Below are 18399 nucleotides of genomic sequence, written 5' to 3'. Positions count from 1 at the left end.
GAATCACTTTACCCTGTAGATTGCACAGGGCGAGGTGGCGGAAAGGAAATCGACCTCCTTGAGATGGTCTTACAGCTTTGTTAAGGTATTGTTTGGCCACAGCTGCTGCAAACTGGGGATAAACTATGCATTTCTACAGCTGCCTAAAACAATGTTGAAAAAAGCTGAAAAAAAGTTCTCACTTTAGATCTTGTGTGTCTTCCTGTTTGTGTTGTGATGGTGTGCTGCGGTGACACACTCGAGCTCTGAGGTTTTACTGAGAACAGAACATCAGGATGAAAAAGCACTATCACAAGTGATATCATGTGATTAATGTTAGTAAGAGTACTACACAGCAACACCTGAAACTGCAAACATTTTCTTTGCTTTATCTCCCCTTAGCACCTTGAGCTGCAAGCTCCTTTTCAAGAACCACCACAAGTCACCTGAACAAATGTTGCAGAAACATATGTGTGCAGAAAAAAATGCTCCTTAAATTATCCCCCTAACAAACTCCTAAGAAAGTGATCCCATCATATTTATCTGGGGGCTTGGAGCCTTAAGAATTCCTCTCCTGACTCTGTCCTACTTCAGCTACTCAGGTCTTTGAATGTCACAAGTGAAACCCTGCACGTGTGCTTGCTGTGTGAGAACGAGGAGGGCTGTTTAAGCAACAATGAGGTTGACCCTGTGTTGCTCTAGTTGCACTATGAGTGCCAGGGGCAAAGCTATAGTCTGTTGAGAGCCAAGTGCCCTTGATTGACAGGATTCTTCCTGTTGTGGTATCCATGGGAACAGGTTAGTGTTTTCCCAACTAAACTCTTTAGAGTTCTGCACCACATCAAACACGGCTGCTATGAGTCAGCCTCCAGCTCTACAGGGAACCTAACTATAGCAGAGCTAACTGCTTACAAGGCACTGTGCAGGAGTTTTAATGGACTGTGGTTTCCTACTTGGCCTAGTTGGCTGAGGTATTTGAAGTCTGTAAAATGGCTCATGTTTGTCTTTTGCTAAAATAGTTTACCTCTGTGTGTTTGCAGCATGCACACTGTCATTAAACCTCCTGCAAAACTGTTGCTTTGTCACTTCTAGTGTTTTTTAGCAGAGTAACAAATCTGCAGAGGGGTTATAGAGACTGAGGCTCTACAGCTGGAAAACATTAACTCCACAGAAAAATGGCAGCACACTGCCCTGCACACCCCAGTGATGTCATCTATTATAAAAGTTCAAACTTGCACAAAACATAACCCCAGTCACATATAACCCTACAAAAGCACATGTAAGCACACATACAGTCAGACATACGTAAAGACATATCGCAAAGATAAAAATAGACAGGCACCATTTCTGATTGAGGAGGTTAGTAAGCCACAACGTTCCAATACCACTTGTTATAAAAGGTTAAAAGTTTTTGCTTGGAAATCCCCAAAAATTACAGGCTACTGATTAGCTTATGTGTGATCCCAATAGTGTCTGAATAACTTCTGTTATTTCTCCTAAAGCCGCCGTCAAAAATAGCATTTAATTTCCAAGTTAAATCATCTCTCCTTCTCCTTTAAGACAGAAAGTGAAGTGAAACACCCATAAAGCATGACTCTGTTCAGATGTGCAAGATTAAATAATACAAGACATCATAGTGTCAAACCAACACGCTTCATTTCTCCTAGTGTTACATGCTTCTTATAGCATAGGTTTTATCAAATCGTGGGAAATAAATATTACAAAAAAGTTTTTAAACATTTTGATATTTTTAATCACCTTGTTATCAAAAGAAATGTCAGTAAATATAACATGTCATTATTTAAAAATATCAAAAATATTTACTTAGACTCTTTAGAGGATAGTTCGAAAGCACTTGTTAGTGTAGATGTGCAATTGCTCCTTTTAGTAGAACCGTACTTACAGAAGCGTAAGTGTAATATTTGGAAACATTTTGAAAGTGTGTGGAAGGAGTAAATGAGAGTACAAGATCAAGATAGCTGTGTAACATGGAGACTTTTCTGTCAACTAGAGGGCATGGCTGTGTGGGCATATTTTCATGACAGGACCATTGTGGAGGCCTGGCATACAAACAAAGCCCATCTCTGTGGTTCTGTGTGTAATAGCCGCGCTGCTATAAGGCATGTTCATCTGAATATCCTTCAGCGAGAGGCAGGGGACTTGGAAGCAGAGAGGCGGCGGTGGTGGGTGCGGTTAATGTTTCTCTCCACATAGTACATTGTACTGGTCATATGCACTGTCATCTCTTACTGAGTGGGGCATGTTAATATTTGTACACTGTGTGGGAGAGGAATTGCAATTTCGTACGTGCAAGAATCTATGCGTCTGGTTTTGTGTTTGTGTGTTGTGGTGTGCACAACGTGTTATATTTAGCTATGTAAAACATTATAATAATTAGCATTTATGTGGGTGGGGGGTGTGATTTTTCTGCCACTCTGACACGGTCATTAATGACCTTAATCATGACTTAACAACATCACCATGGTTACCGCCTACACTCTGCAGGGAACTAGGAGTGTGCAAACGCCTGAACCTGTAGATTATGTGTCTCCTGGTTATAATTCTCCTGATGGGCTTATACATAAACACACCCAATTATTATATAGTAAAGATAGAATGTGTAAAATAATGTCCCATGTGACCCATGGTGCTATACTTCCTATCGCAGTGCTTCAAATATGCAACATTGTGAGCTGATTAGTTATAGTGTAGTGGAATATTCTAGCCATCCATCCATTTGTCCAATTCAGGGTCATAGGGAGGGCTGGAACCTGTTCAGAGAGTATACTCTGGTCTCCACTCTGTTGCAGGGCTAATAAAGAAAGACGGGAAATCGAATTACAATGCCTAATTAATGTACGCAACCCCAAACCTGTTTTTGGACTGTGGGAGGAAGCCAAAGCACAGAGAGAAAACCCATGCAGAAAGATGGAGAACACGCAAGGGCCTCAGCAGACCGTGGATTCAAACTCGGCAACTTTCTTGCATTGAGGCAACAGTGCTAACCACTAATCCACTGTGCCGCCCATCATGGAAAATTACTTTTTCAAATCTGCCTTCTTTCCTAAGGAGCACTAACTATTTGCTATTATGATTTATTTAGTGCTTTATATTTAGAAGTGAATAGAAGGTGCTTTAGGCTGACTGTATAGTCTAAAAGGTGAATACTCAGGTGTATTCAAGGGCAACTCTTCTGTCTATAAAAACAAGTCTGTCTTTATAGAAATCTATGAGAAAATGCTGCTGTTCATTTGCTTACTGACCCCAGTAAACACATTCCTAATGAGATAATGGTCTCAAACATTAGTTCAGGGTCTAAGAGAAAATGGATGGTTAATTGTCCATCCATCCATTTTCTCAGTCACTTACCAATTTCTGTGGGCGGAAGGTGACATCCTGGAGACTTTATGCATGATAATTAATTTCACGCATGAATATTAATTGTGTAACTTTAATTGTGTAACAGTTGCCATAAACTAGGCAATGATGCAGCTCATGGTTTAGGGTGTATTTTTGGTGATTGACATATCACTTTCTTATGAGCATGCGGTTTTCTCAGTTTCTCAGAAAGATACAGCGAATCTCTTGATGTTGTTCTTCTAAAACTAAAGAGGGCAACGATCATAAACACTGCTAAAACAGTGCTGTTTCTGACTCTTTTTTTTTTTGATTGATTCTTGTCTATCTCAGCCTCTCAGCTAGTGGTACTTTGCCCCAGCTCAGCTCCATTTTTGAAATATTTATGTAACGTTTATAGTGATAATAACTGACAAAAATGGCAGAGAACAGTAAACCAAACACAAAAGTGGCAAAACTCCTCTTCAGCAACCTTTGCCTGACAATAGTTACAGGCATAGTTTCCTAAAATCTATATTTTGGTCTGCTTCTGGTTCAGCAAGTTCAACTGGCAAGAAAAACAAAGAAGATTTTATAATAAGAAGAATTTCAAATTGCTGTAAAACATATGAAAACCATTTCGTTCTGTGAATACACATTTTTTGTTTCTTTCAGTTAAGCCAAACACTGTGAAAATGGAACATGAACAATAAAGCAAGACCAGATGTTTTGGCGACATGAAAAAAACCCGGCAAAAGTGATCGTCACTGGCACTCAGAGACAGCTAAAAGTAATTTAATAGATTTTTTTTTATGTGGAATACTTCGCTTGGTGTCCCAATACCTACCTATGTGCTAAAGTTAATGGAAGTTCTCATCTGTTCTCTGCAGCCCTCTGCAGACTTTGCCCGTAAAGCCACCCACTTCCCACTTTCCATCCACTTTTCGTTCAATAGCCTCTCTCACAACTCCACAACTCTCTCCACTGAACCTCACTCTCTGCCAACCTCCACTTTGGAGCATTATGCAGGATGTACTATAGAAAACAAATGCTTACACATCACAATCACTATGCTCTTTCTTTAAAAAAAAGCAACAGTTTATTTTACCTAATCAACCAGAATGTAGGATAACATATCTGTGGCTTAGCTCATAAACCGCAATAACACAAACAGAGCCAGTAGAGCTCTGACTTGAAAAGGACTGGTGTAATTGGGAGACAAATGGAGAAGGACATAGCAGCAGAATGAAAATCAGGAAAAAAAAGATGTAGGTTTGTGTGTGCAGGAGTCTGTGTGTATTGCAGCTGGTTCTGGTCAGCTGACTCCTATTGCTGACTCTGATTTGTTCGATGAGCCCGGCTGGGCTGAACCATGCACAGCTGCAGTCGGTGTGTGTGTGTGTCTATTAGAAGAGGGAAAGAGAGAGGGAGAGACATGTAAAGCTGCCAGTGTGTTAGCTCAGCAGCATTAGGAGCGGGACACCGGAGCAGAGCAGTTCAGCGAAAACAAAACTGGCAAAGCAGGACTGGGAGAAGTGAAATTGGAGAGGAAAGCTGGGACGGGCACAGGGAGTTTAGGATGGAGCTTTAGTTACTGCATTGGACTTGAACCGAGTACAGCAGCACTGGCTGGACCAGGGGCTGAACTGAGCTGTTCAGGGCAAACTGCTGGGCCTCAGTTCAGGTGAAGCTAACACTGCCAGACGGAGTCAGGACAGGCTGGACTTGGAGTCTCCAGCTTTGGATTATGGGTTGCTCGGCCAGTGTGGTACTGCTCCTGCGCTCAGTGGGCGGGGCCGACTGCGGTCACATATGTTCACGACAGGACCAGCTGTCAATGGATGCTGCCACGCCCACCTTAGAAGGTTATACCACTACCACCCCACCTCTGACCATCGTTGTAATGGTAACCAGCACCAAGTGCACCTCAAGCTTCCATGCATGCATGTGTGGGCAGTTAGTGGGAACTTCAGCATGTTCCTGTTGTGTAATTGTGTTTTTCATTACAGTAAATATTTTTGCAGATTTTCATATTTATTGAATACCTTAAGGTAAAATTCTTGTTTATGTTTCTCTGTTTTGTAATATTACCTTCTGCATACTTTTGGACTTCTCCTGCCTCCTGCCTTCTTTTTAATTGCTTCCCTTTTTTACCCCCTTTGTCTCTCTTGCTGCTTTTGATATATGATCAATGATTGGGGCCTGGCTTTTTCCCCTCACAGCTGAGAGCCTAAAGGACGGAAATGGAAAGAGGAGACTAGAGAGGGGGTTGATAAGGTCAGACATAAGGAATCTAGTTTCTGTGGGAAAAAATCTGCTTTCTCTGCGTATGGTGTACAGAGGAGATGACAAAAATAGCTATTTAAACAAAACCATTACTGAGATGTTGGGTGGGAGATGTTCGACTGAGTGAATCAATGACTGCATGAAAGAATCCATGACTGGATAAGAGAACTGCCGAATGAATGAAATAAAAAAATAACTTGTTTCTCCTTTCTGACTGTTTTCATTACGTGTCAGCCATCTGTTTGGTCTCTGCACCAGCTTGTCTTGGCCAGATTCTTTTTAATTCCCATTGTGATCCCAGTTTCTGTAAGCCCAGTGGAAAAAATGTTAGACATTTGGCAGAAAAGGGATCTTTACAGTCCCCCTTTCTGTTTCTCCTTTTTTCCCCGTTTCACTCCACTCCATAAACCCTTTCTCTTTTGGTGCCTGTTTTCTGGTCTCTGTAGTAAACGAGAGTCACAATAGTTTACTTTGCAAAATCATCTTAGTCAGCAGATTCCTGCGAGTAAAGGAGCATCAGCTGATCTATTCAGGCCAGGTTGTGCTTGAAACTAGTGCACTTGCTCTGCATTAACTAGTCTTTTTCACCAGCGTGTTGTGTTTCCAGGTCACAGTGAGACATTTGTCATTGCCAGCAGCTTTGCCAAAATCTTGCTGTAAAATGTGCAGCTGGAAGCCTAAATAAAAATACAATGCCACTTCCAAAAAAGCTGGGATGCTCTGCTAAATGTAAATAAAAACAGATTGCAGTGGTCTGCAAATCTCATAAACCCATACTGTATTCATGATAGAACATAGAAAACATATCAAATGTTTAAACTGAGAAAATTTGATGGCAGCAACACATCTCAAAAAAGCTGGGACAGGGCCATGTTTACAATATTAAAGCATCCCCTCTTCTTTTAACAACAGTCTGTAAACCTGCTGCCGGACGTCTGGGAGAGGAATATATTCCTTCTCTTGTCTGGTTTAATAATGTGCCAAATGTTTTTAATCAGTGAAAGGTTTGTACTGCGGGCAGAATCTGGACTCTTCTATTAAAAAACCTTGCCTTTCTTACGGTTGACGTGATGTGTTTCTGCATCATGTTTATATATGGCTCCTTCTTTAAAATACATTTGTGGGTGGCATGGTAAACCGTGTATACACATAGTGATTTCTGGAGGTGTTGCTGAGCCCATGCAGTGATTTCCTTTGCAGCACCATGCCTGTTTTTAATGCAGTGCCACCTGGGACCTGAAGATCATGGAGCTCAAATACTGATTTTCATCTTTGTCCCTTGTGCACAGAGATTTCTCCAGATTCTCTGAATCTGTTGATGATACTATGTACTGCAGATGATAAGCTACTTAAAGTTATCACGTTTTGATAAGTTTCAAAATGTCCCTTCTTTTTAGTACTTACTTCTCCAGTGTTTAGTTGCTCCTGAGATTTGTTGCTTCCATCAAATTCAAATCGAGTTGCTGTGAATAAAATATTGGTTTCTGAGATTTGCAAATCATGCATTCTGTTTTGATTTACATTTTACATTTACATTTTGTTTTTAAATGTTGTTTTGGGTTGTGAAGCAATTGGCAATAGACACCCATACTTATCAAATAGAAGTAAGTCAACCGACTGTCACTTTTGAGCCCTTTCGGGTCACTGAGGTCTCTGGAAAATGGCCATCCAAGGCTCTTGTTTGTACTGCTTCAGGTTTCTGCCAGTTAGCTTTATTACTTCATATAATTTTACAAATCTACTTGTTTAAGCATCCACCAATGCACCTAAAAACAATAAAAAAATAAAAACAAACAAATTGCTGTCTTCATTCTGTTTTGGTTGTGAGAAATGTGAAACTGAGGTTTACAGGCCACCGGTGTACACTGTGGTAGGGCCATTATTCTAAAGCGATTACGTTGCACAATCAGTATTCACATTCACTTATTGTAGAAAATGTGATCTGGACCAATGTAAAACTGACTCTAAGGGTTATGAAAAGTTTGCCATTTTTTAATGCTGTTTCCAGTTTTTGATTGGCTCTTGAGCCATTTCTCAACATTTTTGGAAAAACTCCTTTGTGACCGTGAAACCGATGTCATAAATTTGTTATAAATATGTCATAAATATGTCATAAATATCTAGAAGAACCTCCATCCCTCCACCTCACTATCCAAGTATGACACGTTGTCTCCTCTGCCACACATGTGGTGGTCAGGCCGGGCTACAAATTCTCCAGTTTCCCCTTAGCCACTGTCAGTCCTCTTCATACTCTAGTTTCTTTGAGTGACTTTCAATAATGTGTCAGCGATTAACAAAACAAATGGGAAAATATGTGTCCATTTGCTGTGAAACCAGAGCTGTTTGTTTTCAAAATGGTCCTCACACAGCTGAATGGAGAAGCTAAAAAAAAGATTTTAAAACATTTGATTTGCATTTTGCAGGAGGCATGAAAGATGCTCATTGAACCACTAACTCCACACACCAACTTGCCCCAAAAGAAGCAGAAATGTTGCTTTTCGTGAAATGAATGGCTTCTCTTAGAAGTGTCCCCATCAGTTCCACCGTGTCTCTTACCAGACCATGTATTGCTATAATGATGTAAAGCAGATGGCTTATGTCTGGGTTCTGTTCCTCTGTGCTGTCTCAGCAGCTGACTCTGTCCCCCTCTTTCTCCCTTTCTGTCTCACTCTCTTAATCCCTATCAGTCTCTCACACTATTTATCTTCTTCTAAACTCCCTCTCCCTCTCTGTTTTTGTCACACTTTCTCACATCTCTCCCTTTACAAGATAACATCCTCTTGAATCTGTCTAGCAATCTACAAATGACACAGACCAGCTTGCGTACATGATGTGCAAAGCGGGGAAACATAATTTATCTTCCTTTTTTTTTTTTTTTAGCTATCTAGCTTAATAATATGTCATCTTATATTTATTTTCTTCTTTTCTCTTTTAACTAATTTAGACGTCTATGTTCATGGATATGCTTGATGAAAGCCATAGAGTGTAGTGCTCTATTTGCATCCTCCATACAGCTGTAGTTTACCAACATCAGCACCCACTCTTCCTCACTCCTGCCAAGAGGAGAAGAAGAAACAGAGGGAGTGGGGGACTTACGAAAAGTTGTTAAAATCGATGTTTAATAGGTTGAGAAAGAAGAGAGCTGGGGAGAGACAGAGTGAAAAAATAAAGGAGTTTTCTGCTGTTTGATGAGCTGAGGAAGGAAGGGAGCTGGTGTAGAACAGGGGAAAGGAAAAGAGTGAAAGAAGGGGAGGATGCAACTGCTGCTTTTTAGTTCTGTCGACATTGCCGACTGGAAGGAGTGCAGCACTAAGAGTGTAATCTGTGTTTCAAAAACGAAACATCAAAACCATGAAATTAAACATGCAACTGGATAATGTTTTAAAGACATCTTATAAATTGCATTTACTTGCTCAAAGTAAAATAGAAGTCTTTGCATTTGAGACCTTTGCATTTCATACTTTTGTATGTGACCTGACTGCCATCGAGCTTGATTGTGTGGGAACCTGTCTTCACACTTTAACCTCAATACATGCTAATCAAACAAAATCAACTACCCACACCCAGTCACTGTCTAGATCTTACGACCATAGGTGAGGATAAGAAGGTATATTTTATGCCTAGCTCTCTCCTTACCACAACAGACCTGTGCAGTGTCCGCATCACTGCAGATGCCATGACAATCTCTGCTCTGATTTCCCCTCACTCATGAACAGCGGCCCGAGATACTTAAAGTCTTCCACTCGAGGCAACAACTCATCCATAAGATGGGGTGAGCATTCCACCCTTTTCCAGCTGAGGACCATGGTCTCAGACATGGAGGCGCTGACTCTCATCCCAGCTGCTGCAGACTCAGTTGCATACCACCCTGCTGCAAACTGGAGGTCACTGCCTGATGAGGTCAGAAAAAGCACATCAGACAAGATGTGATCCTGAAGCCACCATAGTGGAGACAGTTCACCAATTGGCTACACCCAAATATCTAATTGGCTATCTCCCAACCCCAACTGGTCACGGCAGATGGCTGCCCCTCCCTCAGAATGATTCTGACAGGGGTTTCTTCTTGTTAAAAGGAGGTTTTGCTTGTCACTGTTGCCAAGTAGTTGCTTAAATTAGGTTATTTGATTGTTGGGGTTTCTCTCTATTATTTCAGGGTCTTTACCTTACAATATAAAGTGCTTTGAGCAACTGTTGTTGTGATTTAGAGCTATATCCATAAAATGGAATTGAATTAGATAATTAATAATGCATACTGTGCTAGAGAAATTGCATTTTATAAGTAAAATGAAAACTTTCAGGGAAATATAACCTGTGCCCAAGTGAAAGGACAGTAATGTGCAAAGGTCTTGAGCCCTCATTCAATTACATTCTGCTAGGAAGACAGTAGGCAGGTGCACACACACCTGGAATGCAGCATATAAGAAACACAGCCTAAACTCTCTTAGGCAAGCTTTTGTGTAGTTTATTAAAATAGTCTTTAGGAATATTTCTTCAGCTTACTCCAAAGCTCTTCTTTGGATGTTGGCTGATCCTATACTGATTCACACTGCTTGAGGGCTTTAGGGAGGCCAGTCCATGACTGATAGTTTTCCACCATGTGGTTTTCTTTCCAGGGATTTTATTGCATTGGCATTGAGTTTGGAATCATTGTCATGCTGAAAAGTTAAGGTGTTGCCAGATGCTTTCCAGATAGTAATGCACTGGATCAAAATCTGATGTTGCTTTTCTGCCTTCATAATTAAATACATTTTGACAAGATCCCCAACAGCATTGTCTAAAATGCTGCCCCAAACTATGACAGAGGCTCAGCTGAGTTGTACAGATGGCTGCAGGCACTCACTGTGCTATACTGATGATGATTTGAACCAAATATTTCATATTTGGATTCAATGTGACTCACTGAAAATGAATGAAAAAAGCAGACAATGTCCAAAATAAAAAAGTGAAAATGTGAAAACCTTCAGAAAGCTTGGAGAGTCTTTGCTCAAGACCACTTTAAAAATCACAAGACAAAACAAAGAAATGAGAGTTGGCTCAAGACAGTCGCACAACACTGTTTAACTTGCAATGCTAATACCATGTCCAATTGTAATTTACTATATCAACACCAGTGTGTTGGTGTTGGAAAGTTTCTAGTATTAGGGCTGGAGATAACGTGCACAGTCTTCTAGGAAAGCACTTTGTACAACAACATGCTCACTGCAATTCCTGCTCTCTTTTACCTGTAGTGAAAGAACATAAACATGGAGATTGCCTGGCAGTTGTCTACCTCTTGATTTATACAGGAAGTCCAACATTTTTATTGCTTTTCATCACAAAGCAATTAAAACATGCAGAATTTGTAACAGTGGTGAATATAGATAGTACATCTATTTTATTCCTGCTGTACTACGTGGCCATCTGCTCTTCGAGGACTTCCCAAATCACCTTCATGCATCCAGTTAAAATCCTGCAAAACCATAACGGTGAGATCCCGTGTAACACCTAAGCAGATACATATGTTTATATATATCATCAAAATGTGTTTCCTCTTTAAAGATCTCTGTTCTGCTATGAGGTTTGAACTGGGGAAGTCAGTGTGCGTGGGTGTGCGCGTAAGAGCAGACGGAGACGAATTGCTTCTGTGCATTCATGTGTTAACTGTCATGCATTTCAGTGTGATTTTTTAATGATTACCTCAATATGTTTCTATATCCTTACATATGTATGTGTGTATTGGTTTGCAGACAGTCTCGTGTACGGATCCAGACAAGCTTTAGAACAGGAAGTTAATGGTTTGCATGCTTTTTTGCTATCTGCATGTTTTTGTGTGAGCAGCTGTTGTATAACTGATAAAAGCAGACAGAAGTAGATAAGATGGTGAGAGTTTGACTTTGATTATATGCGAGTACATTATATTGTTTAATTGTTAAAAAAAACCAGAAAGAGGTTCCCCAATTGTGTCTGTTTGTACAGTTACCAGCGTGGAGGTTAACCCAGTGGTTTTCATTGAGCTATTCCTTTACTTTATCTTTGCTGAGGTGTCTTCGACAATATCGAAACTTTCATTGTGACGTTTGAAAAGAGGTCAGCCCGGTTGATGGATATCTTATTTGCTGGGGATTTTCTGACTCTGTGCGTGTGCGTGCATGTGGTTGTGTGTGTGTGTCGGACATCAAACATCTACTTCCTCTACATCCACGTGTGCTGACACAAACTCATAAACCTACTGGGTGATACTTCCACTTCTGAAAGAGCACATGCCTGCAATGTGTGTTTGTACAGTTCACATTTAGTCTAGTTTTTTTGTTTTGTTTTGTTCGGTAGCGTAAACTTTGGACGTAACTCTGCTGGCAATGAGCTTCAGGAGCAAAATCACCTTCAGGAAGAAAATAAAGAGTAAAAGAGTGCGATCGGATTTCAACCGGCTGAGCATTGTATGTATTTGTTTCGCTCTGTCTCTGTGTTCTTACCTTAGTGCCTTAGTCTCACATTGTTTTTAAGGACTCTTACAAAATGTCAATAATTTCTCTTCAGTGACTTACATTAGCATCAGTTGTGGTCTTAAGTGCAGTATTTAAGTATTTTAATGTTGATTATAGATCACTGTCCTGTGTGTTTTCTTATTAGGTGCCTGTAATTCTGCAATATTTACGGTGTTTTTGAACATTAGTTCGCTTGAGCAAGGCTCTGACAGGAAAAGGCAGTGAGAAGAGAACATGTAGAATTTAAAGACGCGTGAATTAGATGAACTAATGGTACATTACAGTATCTGATAGATGTGATCGGTTAGTGGTGGTGGTGGGGGGGGGGGGGGCAAGTCTTTTCCCTGAAACATTAGCTCTGATGTCACATGCGTCAAAATGGAGTCATAGATATGAAAATGTCAAGCTTTATCTACCGCCTACCTGTTGTGTTTCTCTTTCTTTTATTTACTTGAATTGCATTTTGATTAGCTGCTGTTGGGGGATTTTTCTTTAAAAACAGTTATTAAGGTCAGTTTACCCAGTTGTTTTCAGGTATTACAACTTAAGCTGGTTATTTTTTCCTATTTTTAGTTAAGTCTGTTTTATGTTTTTTGAATTTGTTCACCCATAAATGTTACAAAACGTTGAGTTGTTTCCACTGAATTTTTTAATTCAATGGCCGAAATGGCTCAAAATTCTTCTTCAACTAACAGTTTGAGTGGCAAACATTTTCAGTTTGTGGCTTACCAAGAGCAGGGAAGAAAAGGAAATTCTCATGTTTGAGAAGCTAACAGCTGTACCTTTGCATGTTTGCGTTATAATTATTATTAAGAATGTTCTTTGACTATAGAGAAACAAGAAGAAACTGAAACTGCAAATCTAGATAATCAAAAGAACTTTAGGTCTGGAGGGATATAAAGCATAGCGATCTTTAATACTCTCCGAGAATGAATATTAAAACTATAAACTGTGGTTTAGTTAAAGGAGTAACAAGACCAAGGAGTGTCGCAAGTCAAGGGATCACCTTTTGTAGAGTTACACTTCTACATGTGCTCCATGTTGATAGTCTGCCAAGAGGCCTGTTCTAGCTGTGAAGGCGCTGTAACTGTGCTGGTTGTAAGCCTCAGCCTGCATTATGCATGTGAATCAAACCAGAGATCATTACTTCCTCTGACTTTCTGACCACAGCCTCTCCTGCTCTCACTTTGCTGCTGTTGCTGCGCCGTTACTATTCTCTAAATGACAGAAGCTATTTAGTCCATCATAAAACACGTGTAAATAGTATAGTTCTGAATATCTTTGAAGAAGAGAAAGTTAGACAGCGGTCGACTGCTTCGCAATTGTTAAAAGTCATGTGAAGGACTGCAAACCCTTATAAAAGAGTTGGGCAGCTGGTCTAGTATGGGCGTTGTGATAATCAGTTAAGTTCTCGTTTACAAAAAAATTCCAGCCGTTTATTTGCTGGTGTAGTTTATCTCTGTGAATAGTCTGGGTTTTTTTTTGTTGTTGTTGGTTTTGCTTTTTGTATTATCCAAGTTTACTTGAAAAATTAGCCTTCACATTTATGAATTGTTCAGTGGGGTGTGTCAATGTCTCACTTCACCAACACATTACTTCCTCTAAAACACTTTTAGATCCTAATGATGTCATGGCACAACACAGGAAATGTCATGTACATAGCTATTTTTCTCTTTGTAGGCTGCTCTAAGTGAGTGTTTGTTATAACTCTTACTGTTTGCGTCTGTATGTTCTGTATTTTGTAGGTTTCTATGTGTCTGTTGTTGACTCTGGTGATAGTAAAGTTTATACCGTGTAACATGTAGCTCATGAATGACACAACCTTGCTTCATTTTTACCTCCTGTGACCCCGTCAGCTAAAGTACGAAGTAGAACATTAAAACTAACTTTAATTTACGTTGATTCTTTGGTTCAGAAATAATATAAAGTGCTATGCAGAAGTCTTGAGTCAGCCCTTATTTCTTTATTTCTTTATATTTTGCTTCCAAGGAGTCAGACTTTCTTGTACTTTTTTAAGGTGGTCTTAAGCAATAGTTGTCCAGACTTTCTCTCAAAAGTTTTCACTGGACATTGTTTGCTTTTTCACTCATTTTTAGTCCAGCCTTTGTACCTGATCAAGCACAAAAAGGCATCTAACTCACACGATGAACCAGTGTTGCACCTACACATAACAGACAACTTAGAAAAGAGCCCATTTTAAATAGTCTTTAGGCACTTTATGACTAGCAGCCTGTCATGAAAACAAGTAATTTGTTTTCTTTAGTTGATGACAGACGTTGACAGGTATAAAATAGTATTTTTGCATCAACAAGGTGATTCCCAAAATAATTAGCTAAAGCCCTTACATATCACGGCATGATGTGCAGCGTGTCCTTAAAAAATATAAGAGGAAACTGAACAAGTGGAAAACAAAAGAAGTGTAGGCCTAAAAAATGTTTTGCAGCAGATGAACAGTATCTGAAAGTCACATCCTTTAGATAGAGGAAAAAATCCAGCAAAGACCTGACAATGGACCTGAGAGATGTAGCTGACCCTTCAGTTGATCCATTTACTGTTGCCAAAGCCTCATCAGAAATGGTCTTAGTAGAAGGTTGGCTTTCAAGAAGCTATACTTAAGGAAGGGAAATGTGGAGAAAAAGGCTGAGGTGTGCCAAATTACACAAGAACTGGGCTCAAATTCTGTGGTAAAAGGTTGGATTGAGTGATGAATCCACGATTGAATTTTTTGGTTCAACTTGTCGTCAGTTTGTACGGAGGAGGTCAGAGAGGAGACGAGAGGTACAACAGTGAGTGTTGTGTCAGTCATGGTTTGGGATTATGCAGGCAAATAAGCACCATCAGCTGTTGAACAACCATGCAATACCATCTAGAAAGCATCTGATTGGTTACAGCTTTGTTCGTCAGAATGACAATAATCTCAAATAACAAAAGAATACATAGATAGAAAAACACACTGTTGAACACTATCAGTCATAAATAGGCCTCCCCATGAGCCCGGACCTAAACATATTGAAGCAGTGTAAGATCATATTGACAGAGAACAGAACAAAAGGCAGCCAACAGCCAAAGAACTTTCAATGTACTTCATGAAGCCTGGAGAACTGTTTTTGAAGACTACTTAAATAAATTACAAAAAGCTTGCCTGAGATAGAAAAATGAAAGTGGTCATACAAAATACAGACTTTTAACCTTGTTAGGTTTGGACAAACTTTTTTTGTCTTATATACTGTTTCCATGTATGTTTGCATGTGTTTCAAACAATTGGTGCACCTAGTTCCCATTTTCCCAGCAATAGCAGGATGTAGAGCATCTATTCATCTGCTAATAGGATGGTTGGTGGGTCGATCCTTGGCTGCTTCATTCTGCATGCCAAATATCCTTGGGCAAGATACTAACCCAAAATTGCTCTCCGATGCATTCATCAGATTGTGAATGTGTGTAAAGCTTTAATAGGAAAAAAAAAGCGCTTGCATGAATAGGTGTGAACGGTTGAATGAGGCATGTTGTAGAAAGTGAGTGCTCAGGTGGGGCAGAAAAGTGCTATGTAAGAACCAGTCCATTTACCAGTTATGATTGTGGAGGATGAAAAATTCAAAAGTTTTGTCCTGGCCATGAAGCCTATTTTATTCTTTTAAACCAAAAGAGCCTAATCTTGGAAAAGAAACAGACCTCCCATTCCTATTGTCTGTAAGTCAAGTGTTCATTAACTCTGAGCCCAGGTTCACGGGCTCAGGCCCTTTCTTGCATTCAAACTACCTTCCTTGCATCCTTCCTGTCTTCTTGTTCTCGTTTCCTCATTCTTTGTGTTTGGTGTGACTAACACCTGTAAATGTTGAGCTAAGTGTGATGCCTGAGTACAGAAGACAGGTCTCACAGGTTTGCATTGCATTTTTAGTGGACTCTGAAGAGCATCTGGAAAACCTGCTGTAGTTACTCCCAGCAAGATGAGGACAAATTTTGATCCCAGGGTTGAATATCTAGTATGTGCAGCTCCTGTAGAAATATTACGGTGACACCAAGCAGTACTACGCTTCGAATGTACTGTGAAATTTTATTGCCCTACTGACAGCCATCTTTTTCCCCAAAGAGAAGAGATTTGGAACATAATATTAAAGATGAAGCCAATATATACAATAACCGTGGTGATATTTTTACTTCATATTCAGTTCTACTACTTGTCAAAACTCTACCAGGTTGCTGTAGTACTCGTGAGTTAAAGTACTGATACAGTTTACTGTGAACCTTTGCTGATAATGTATTTATGGTTATGCTGTCATGATCCTGGGTCATTTTGACCCAGCGTTTTGTGTTTCCTTGAAGTTCATTTTGTGCCTCGTGTGTATTCTGATTTGGTATTCTGTGTCCTCCCCTCGTGCCCTGTTCATGTTCTGGATTTCCTGTTTTATTCTGACGGTCTGTGTCTGTTGTCATCATGTTCAGCTTGTATCCTCAGGTCGTCTTGTGTATTAGAATCAGCTGTGCTCCCACCTGTATGTCATTACCTGGTCTCCTTGTTTGTGTGTATATTTAGTGGGTGTCAGGCTGTGCTCGGCGTCGGCTCGCTCGTCTGCGTTTGTCTGCGTTTTTCTGTGTAGTCTGCATTTCTCTGCGTCTCTCTGCATTCTCCAGTTCATATGACTCCAGGTTTGCTCTTTAGTTTTCCCAGTTTAGGTTTCTTTAGTCATTTGTCATTCCTCACTGCCTGTTCTGCCACTGCCACCTGTAAATAAACCCTCACTCATATCACCAGTCGGCTGCTTGCATTTTGGGTCCTCATTCATCCTCAACACGACTGCTGCCCCAGCCGTGACAATACTTCAGTAGGGTTTTGAATGCCACATTCTTACTTGTAATGGAGTTTTATCTTGGTTTACTATTAATTTTACTTAATTCATCTGTCACTGCTGATAGAGGTAAAAGACTGTTTGAGATAGGCTCCCCTCCTTATCTACTTTGCTTTACTTTTGGCATTCACACAGTAATTCTGCATTTCACGTTCTTTTAGCCTTTTATAACAAAACATGTACTTTGGCCATTCTTACATCAAGTACATCTGAACTTTTCCCAGCCTGCCTGTAGACTCTGAATATGTATAAAAGTCTGGTAACTGTAGTTAGAGGGAATTACTGTAAGCTAATTTCTTGCTGTTGCTCCAAGTAGGTTGCAAATATTATATAATAATATATTATATTATACTGTATGATGTGATGCCTGCACACGGAGTCTTTTAAGCTCACTCTTTAAGCAAGTTCCATTCTGCCAATAGATGTCAGTTTTCTACCATAAGCTGAGCTCATAGCTCTTTCCAATTATACAAAAATGATTATCGAAAAGCTCATGATTTGTCTATATTTTCAGTGCATCCAGCAAAACCTTGAGACTTTTCAGCCATTAATATCAATGCACGTTTACATATTTATTCACACTTTCACAAATCTGATTACACACACACACGCCTGAATATGCACACACAGATCTCAGTACGCACTCACAGCTCAGAATACATACATACAATCTGAACACGCATACATGGATTTCAATATGCACTGCACACATATACTGAAATACACATGTGTGAAATAAGATACACACAAATGCTACAATAACACAATAACACCCTCATGCTACAATAACACCTTCATGCTACAATAACACCCTCATAGCCAACTTGGTGTGCTCTGTGGTATTTTATCTAACTGATATCTGACATTTAACCACAAGGAAATATTACTCATATCTGTTTTTTCCATTTGCAGCAGGAGAAGCCTAAAGTAATCGATCCTCTTGACTACGAGACCGTCATCTCTGAACTGGGGGATGAGTGTAAAGAAGACCCTCTCAGAGACCTGCTCCTATTTCCTGACAATGATTTCTCAGTAAGTATGATTCACCGTTAAATGTGATTGAAGCAGACATGTTCATGAACCATGGTTTTCTCTGTCTAGTGTTGTGTTTTTGAGATCAAGAGGCATTTCTGCTAAATAAATAACTAAATAATAATAATTCGAGGTAATCAATACTGAGTTATTGGCATGTCCAAAAAGAAAAATATGATCATATTACCTCATTTCTATGTAGTTTCCATGCAGCCTGATTGCATCATAATATGTCATGCATAACTGAAGTTTTGTGGACGTCAGCGAGCTGTTATTGTAGTGAAATAGAAATGATATATATATATATATATATATATATATATATATATATATATATATATATATATATATATATATATATATATATATATATATATATATATATATATATATATATATATATATATATATATATATATATATATATATATATATATATATATATATATATATATATA

General features: G+C 39.5%; 1 protein-coding gene across 3 annotated transcripts in view; it reads left to right on the top strand.

The window, feature by feature from the left end:
• dock10 (dedicator of cytokinesis 10) overlaps positions 1 to 18399 on the top strand; it is a 66598-nt gene that overhangs the window by 15580 nt on the left and 32619 nt on the right. Inside the window, exons 1-2 of one of the 3 annotated variants that reach the window (XM_031732862.2) lie at positions 4755 to 5221; positions 17822 to 17941. In XM_031732862.2, the coding sequence (XP_031588722.2) occupies positions 5063 to 5221; positions 17822 to 17941 (279 nt within the window). In that variant the 5' untranslated portion in view covers positions 4755 to 5062. Of the gene's footprint in view, positions 1 to 4754; positions 5222 to 11817; positions 12018 to 17821; positions 17942 to 18399 lie in introns of those variants that run through there. The other 2 variants (XM_031732861.2, XM_031732860.2) reach the window with 2 other exon arrangements.

Source organism: Oreochromis aureus, linkage group 14 (genome assembly GCF_013358895.1).
Source record: "Oreochromis aureus strain Israel breed Guangdong linkage group 14, ZZ_aureus, whole genome shotgun sequence".
Lineage (NCBI taxonomy): Eukaryota > Metazoa > Chordata > Actinopteri > Cichliformes > Cichlidae > Oreochromis > Oreochromis aureus.
Note: the sequence above shows the minus strand (reverse complement) of the source record. Positions and strands in the feature narration are given on the sequence as shown.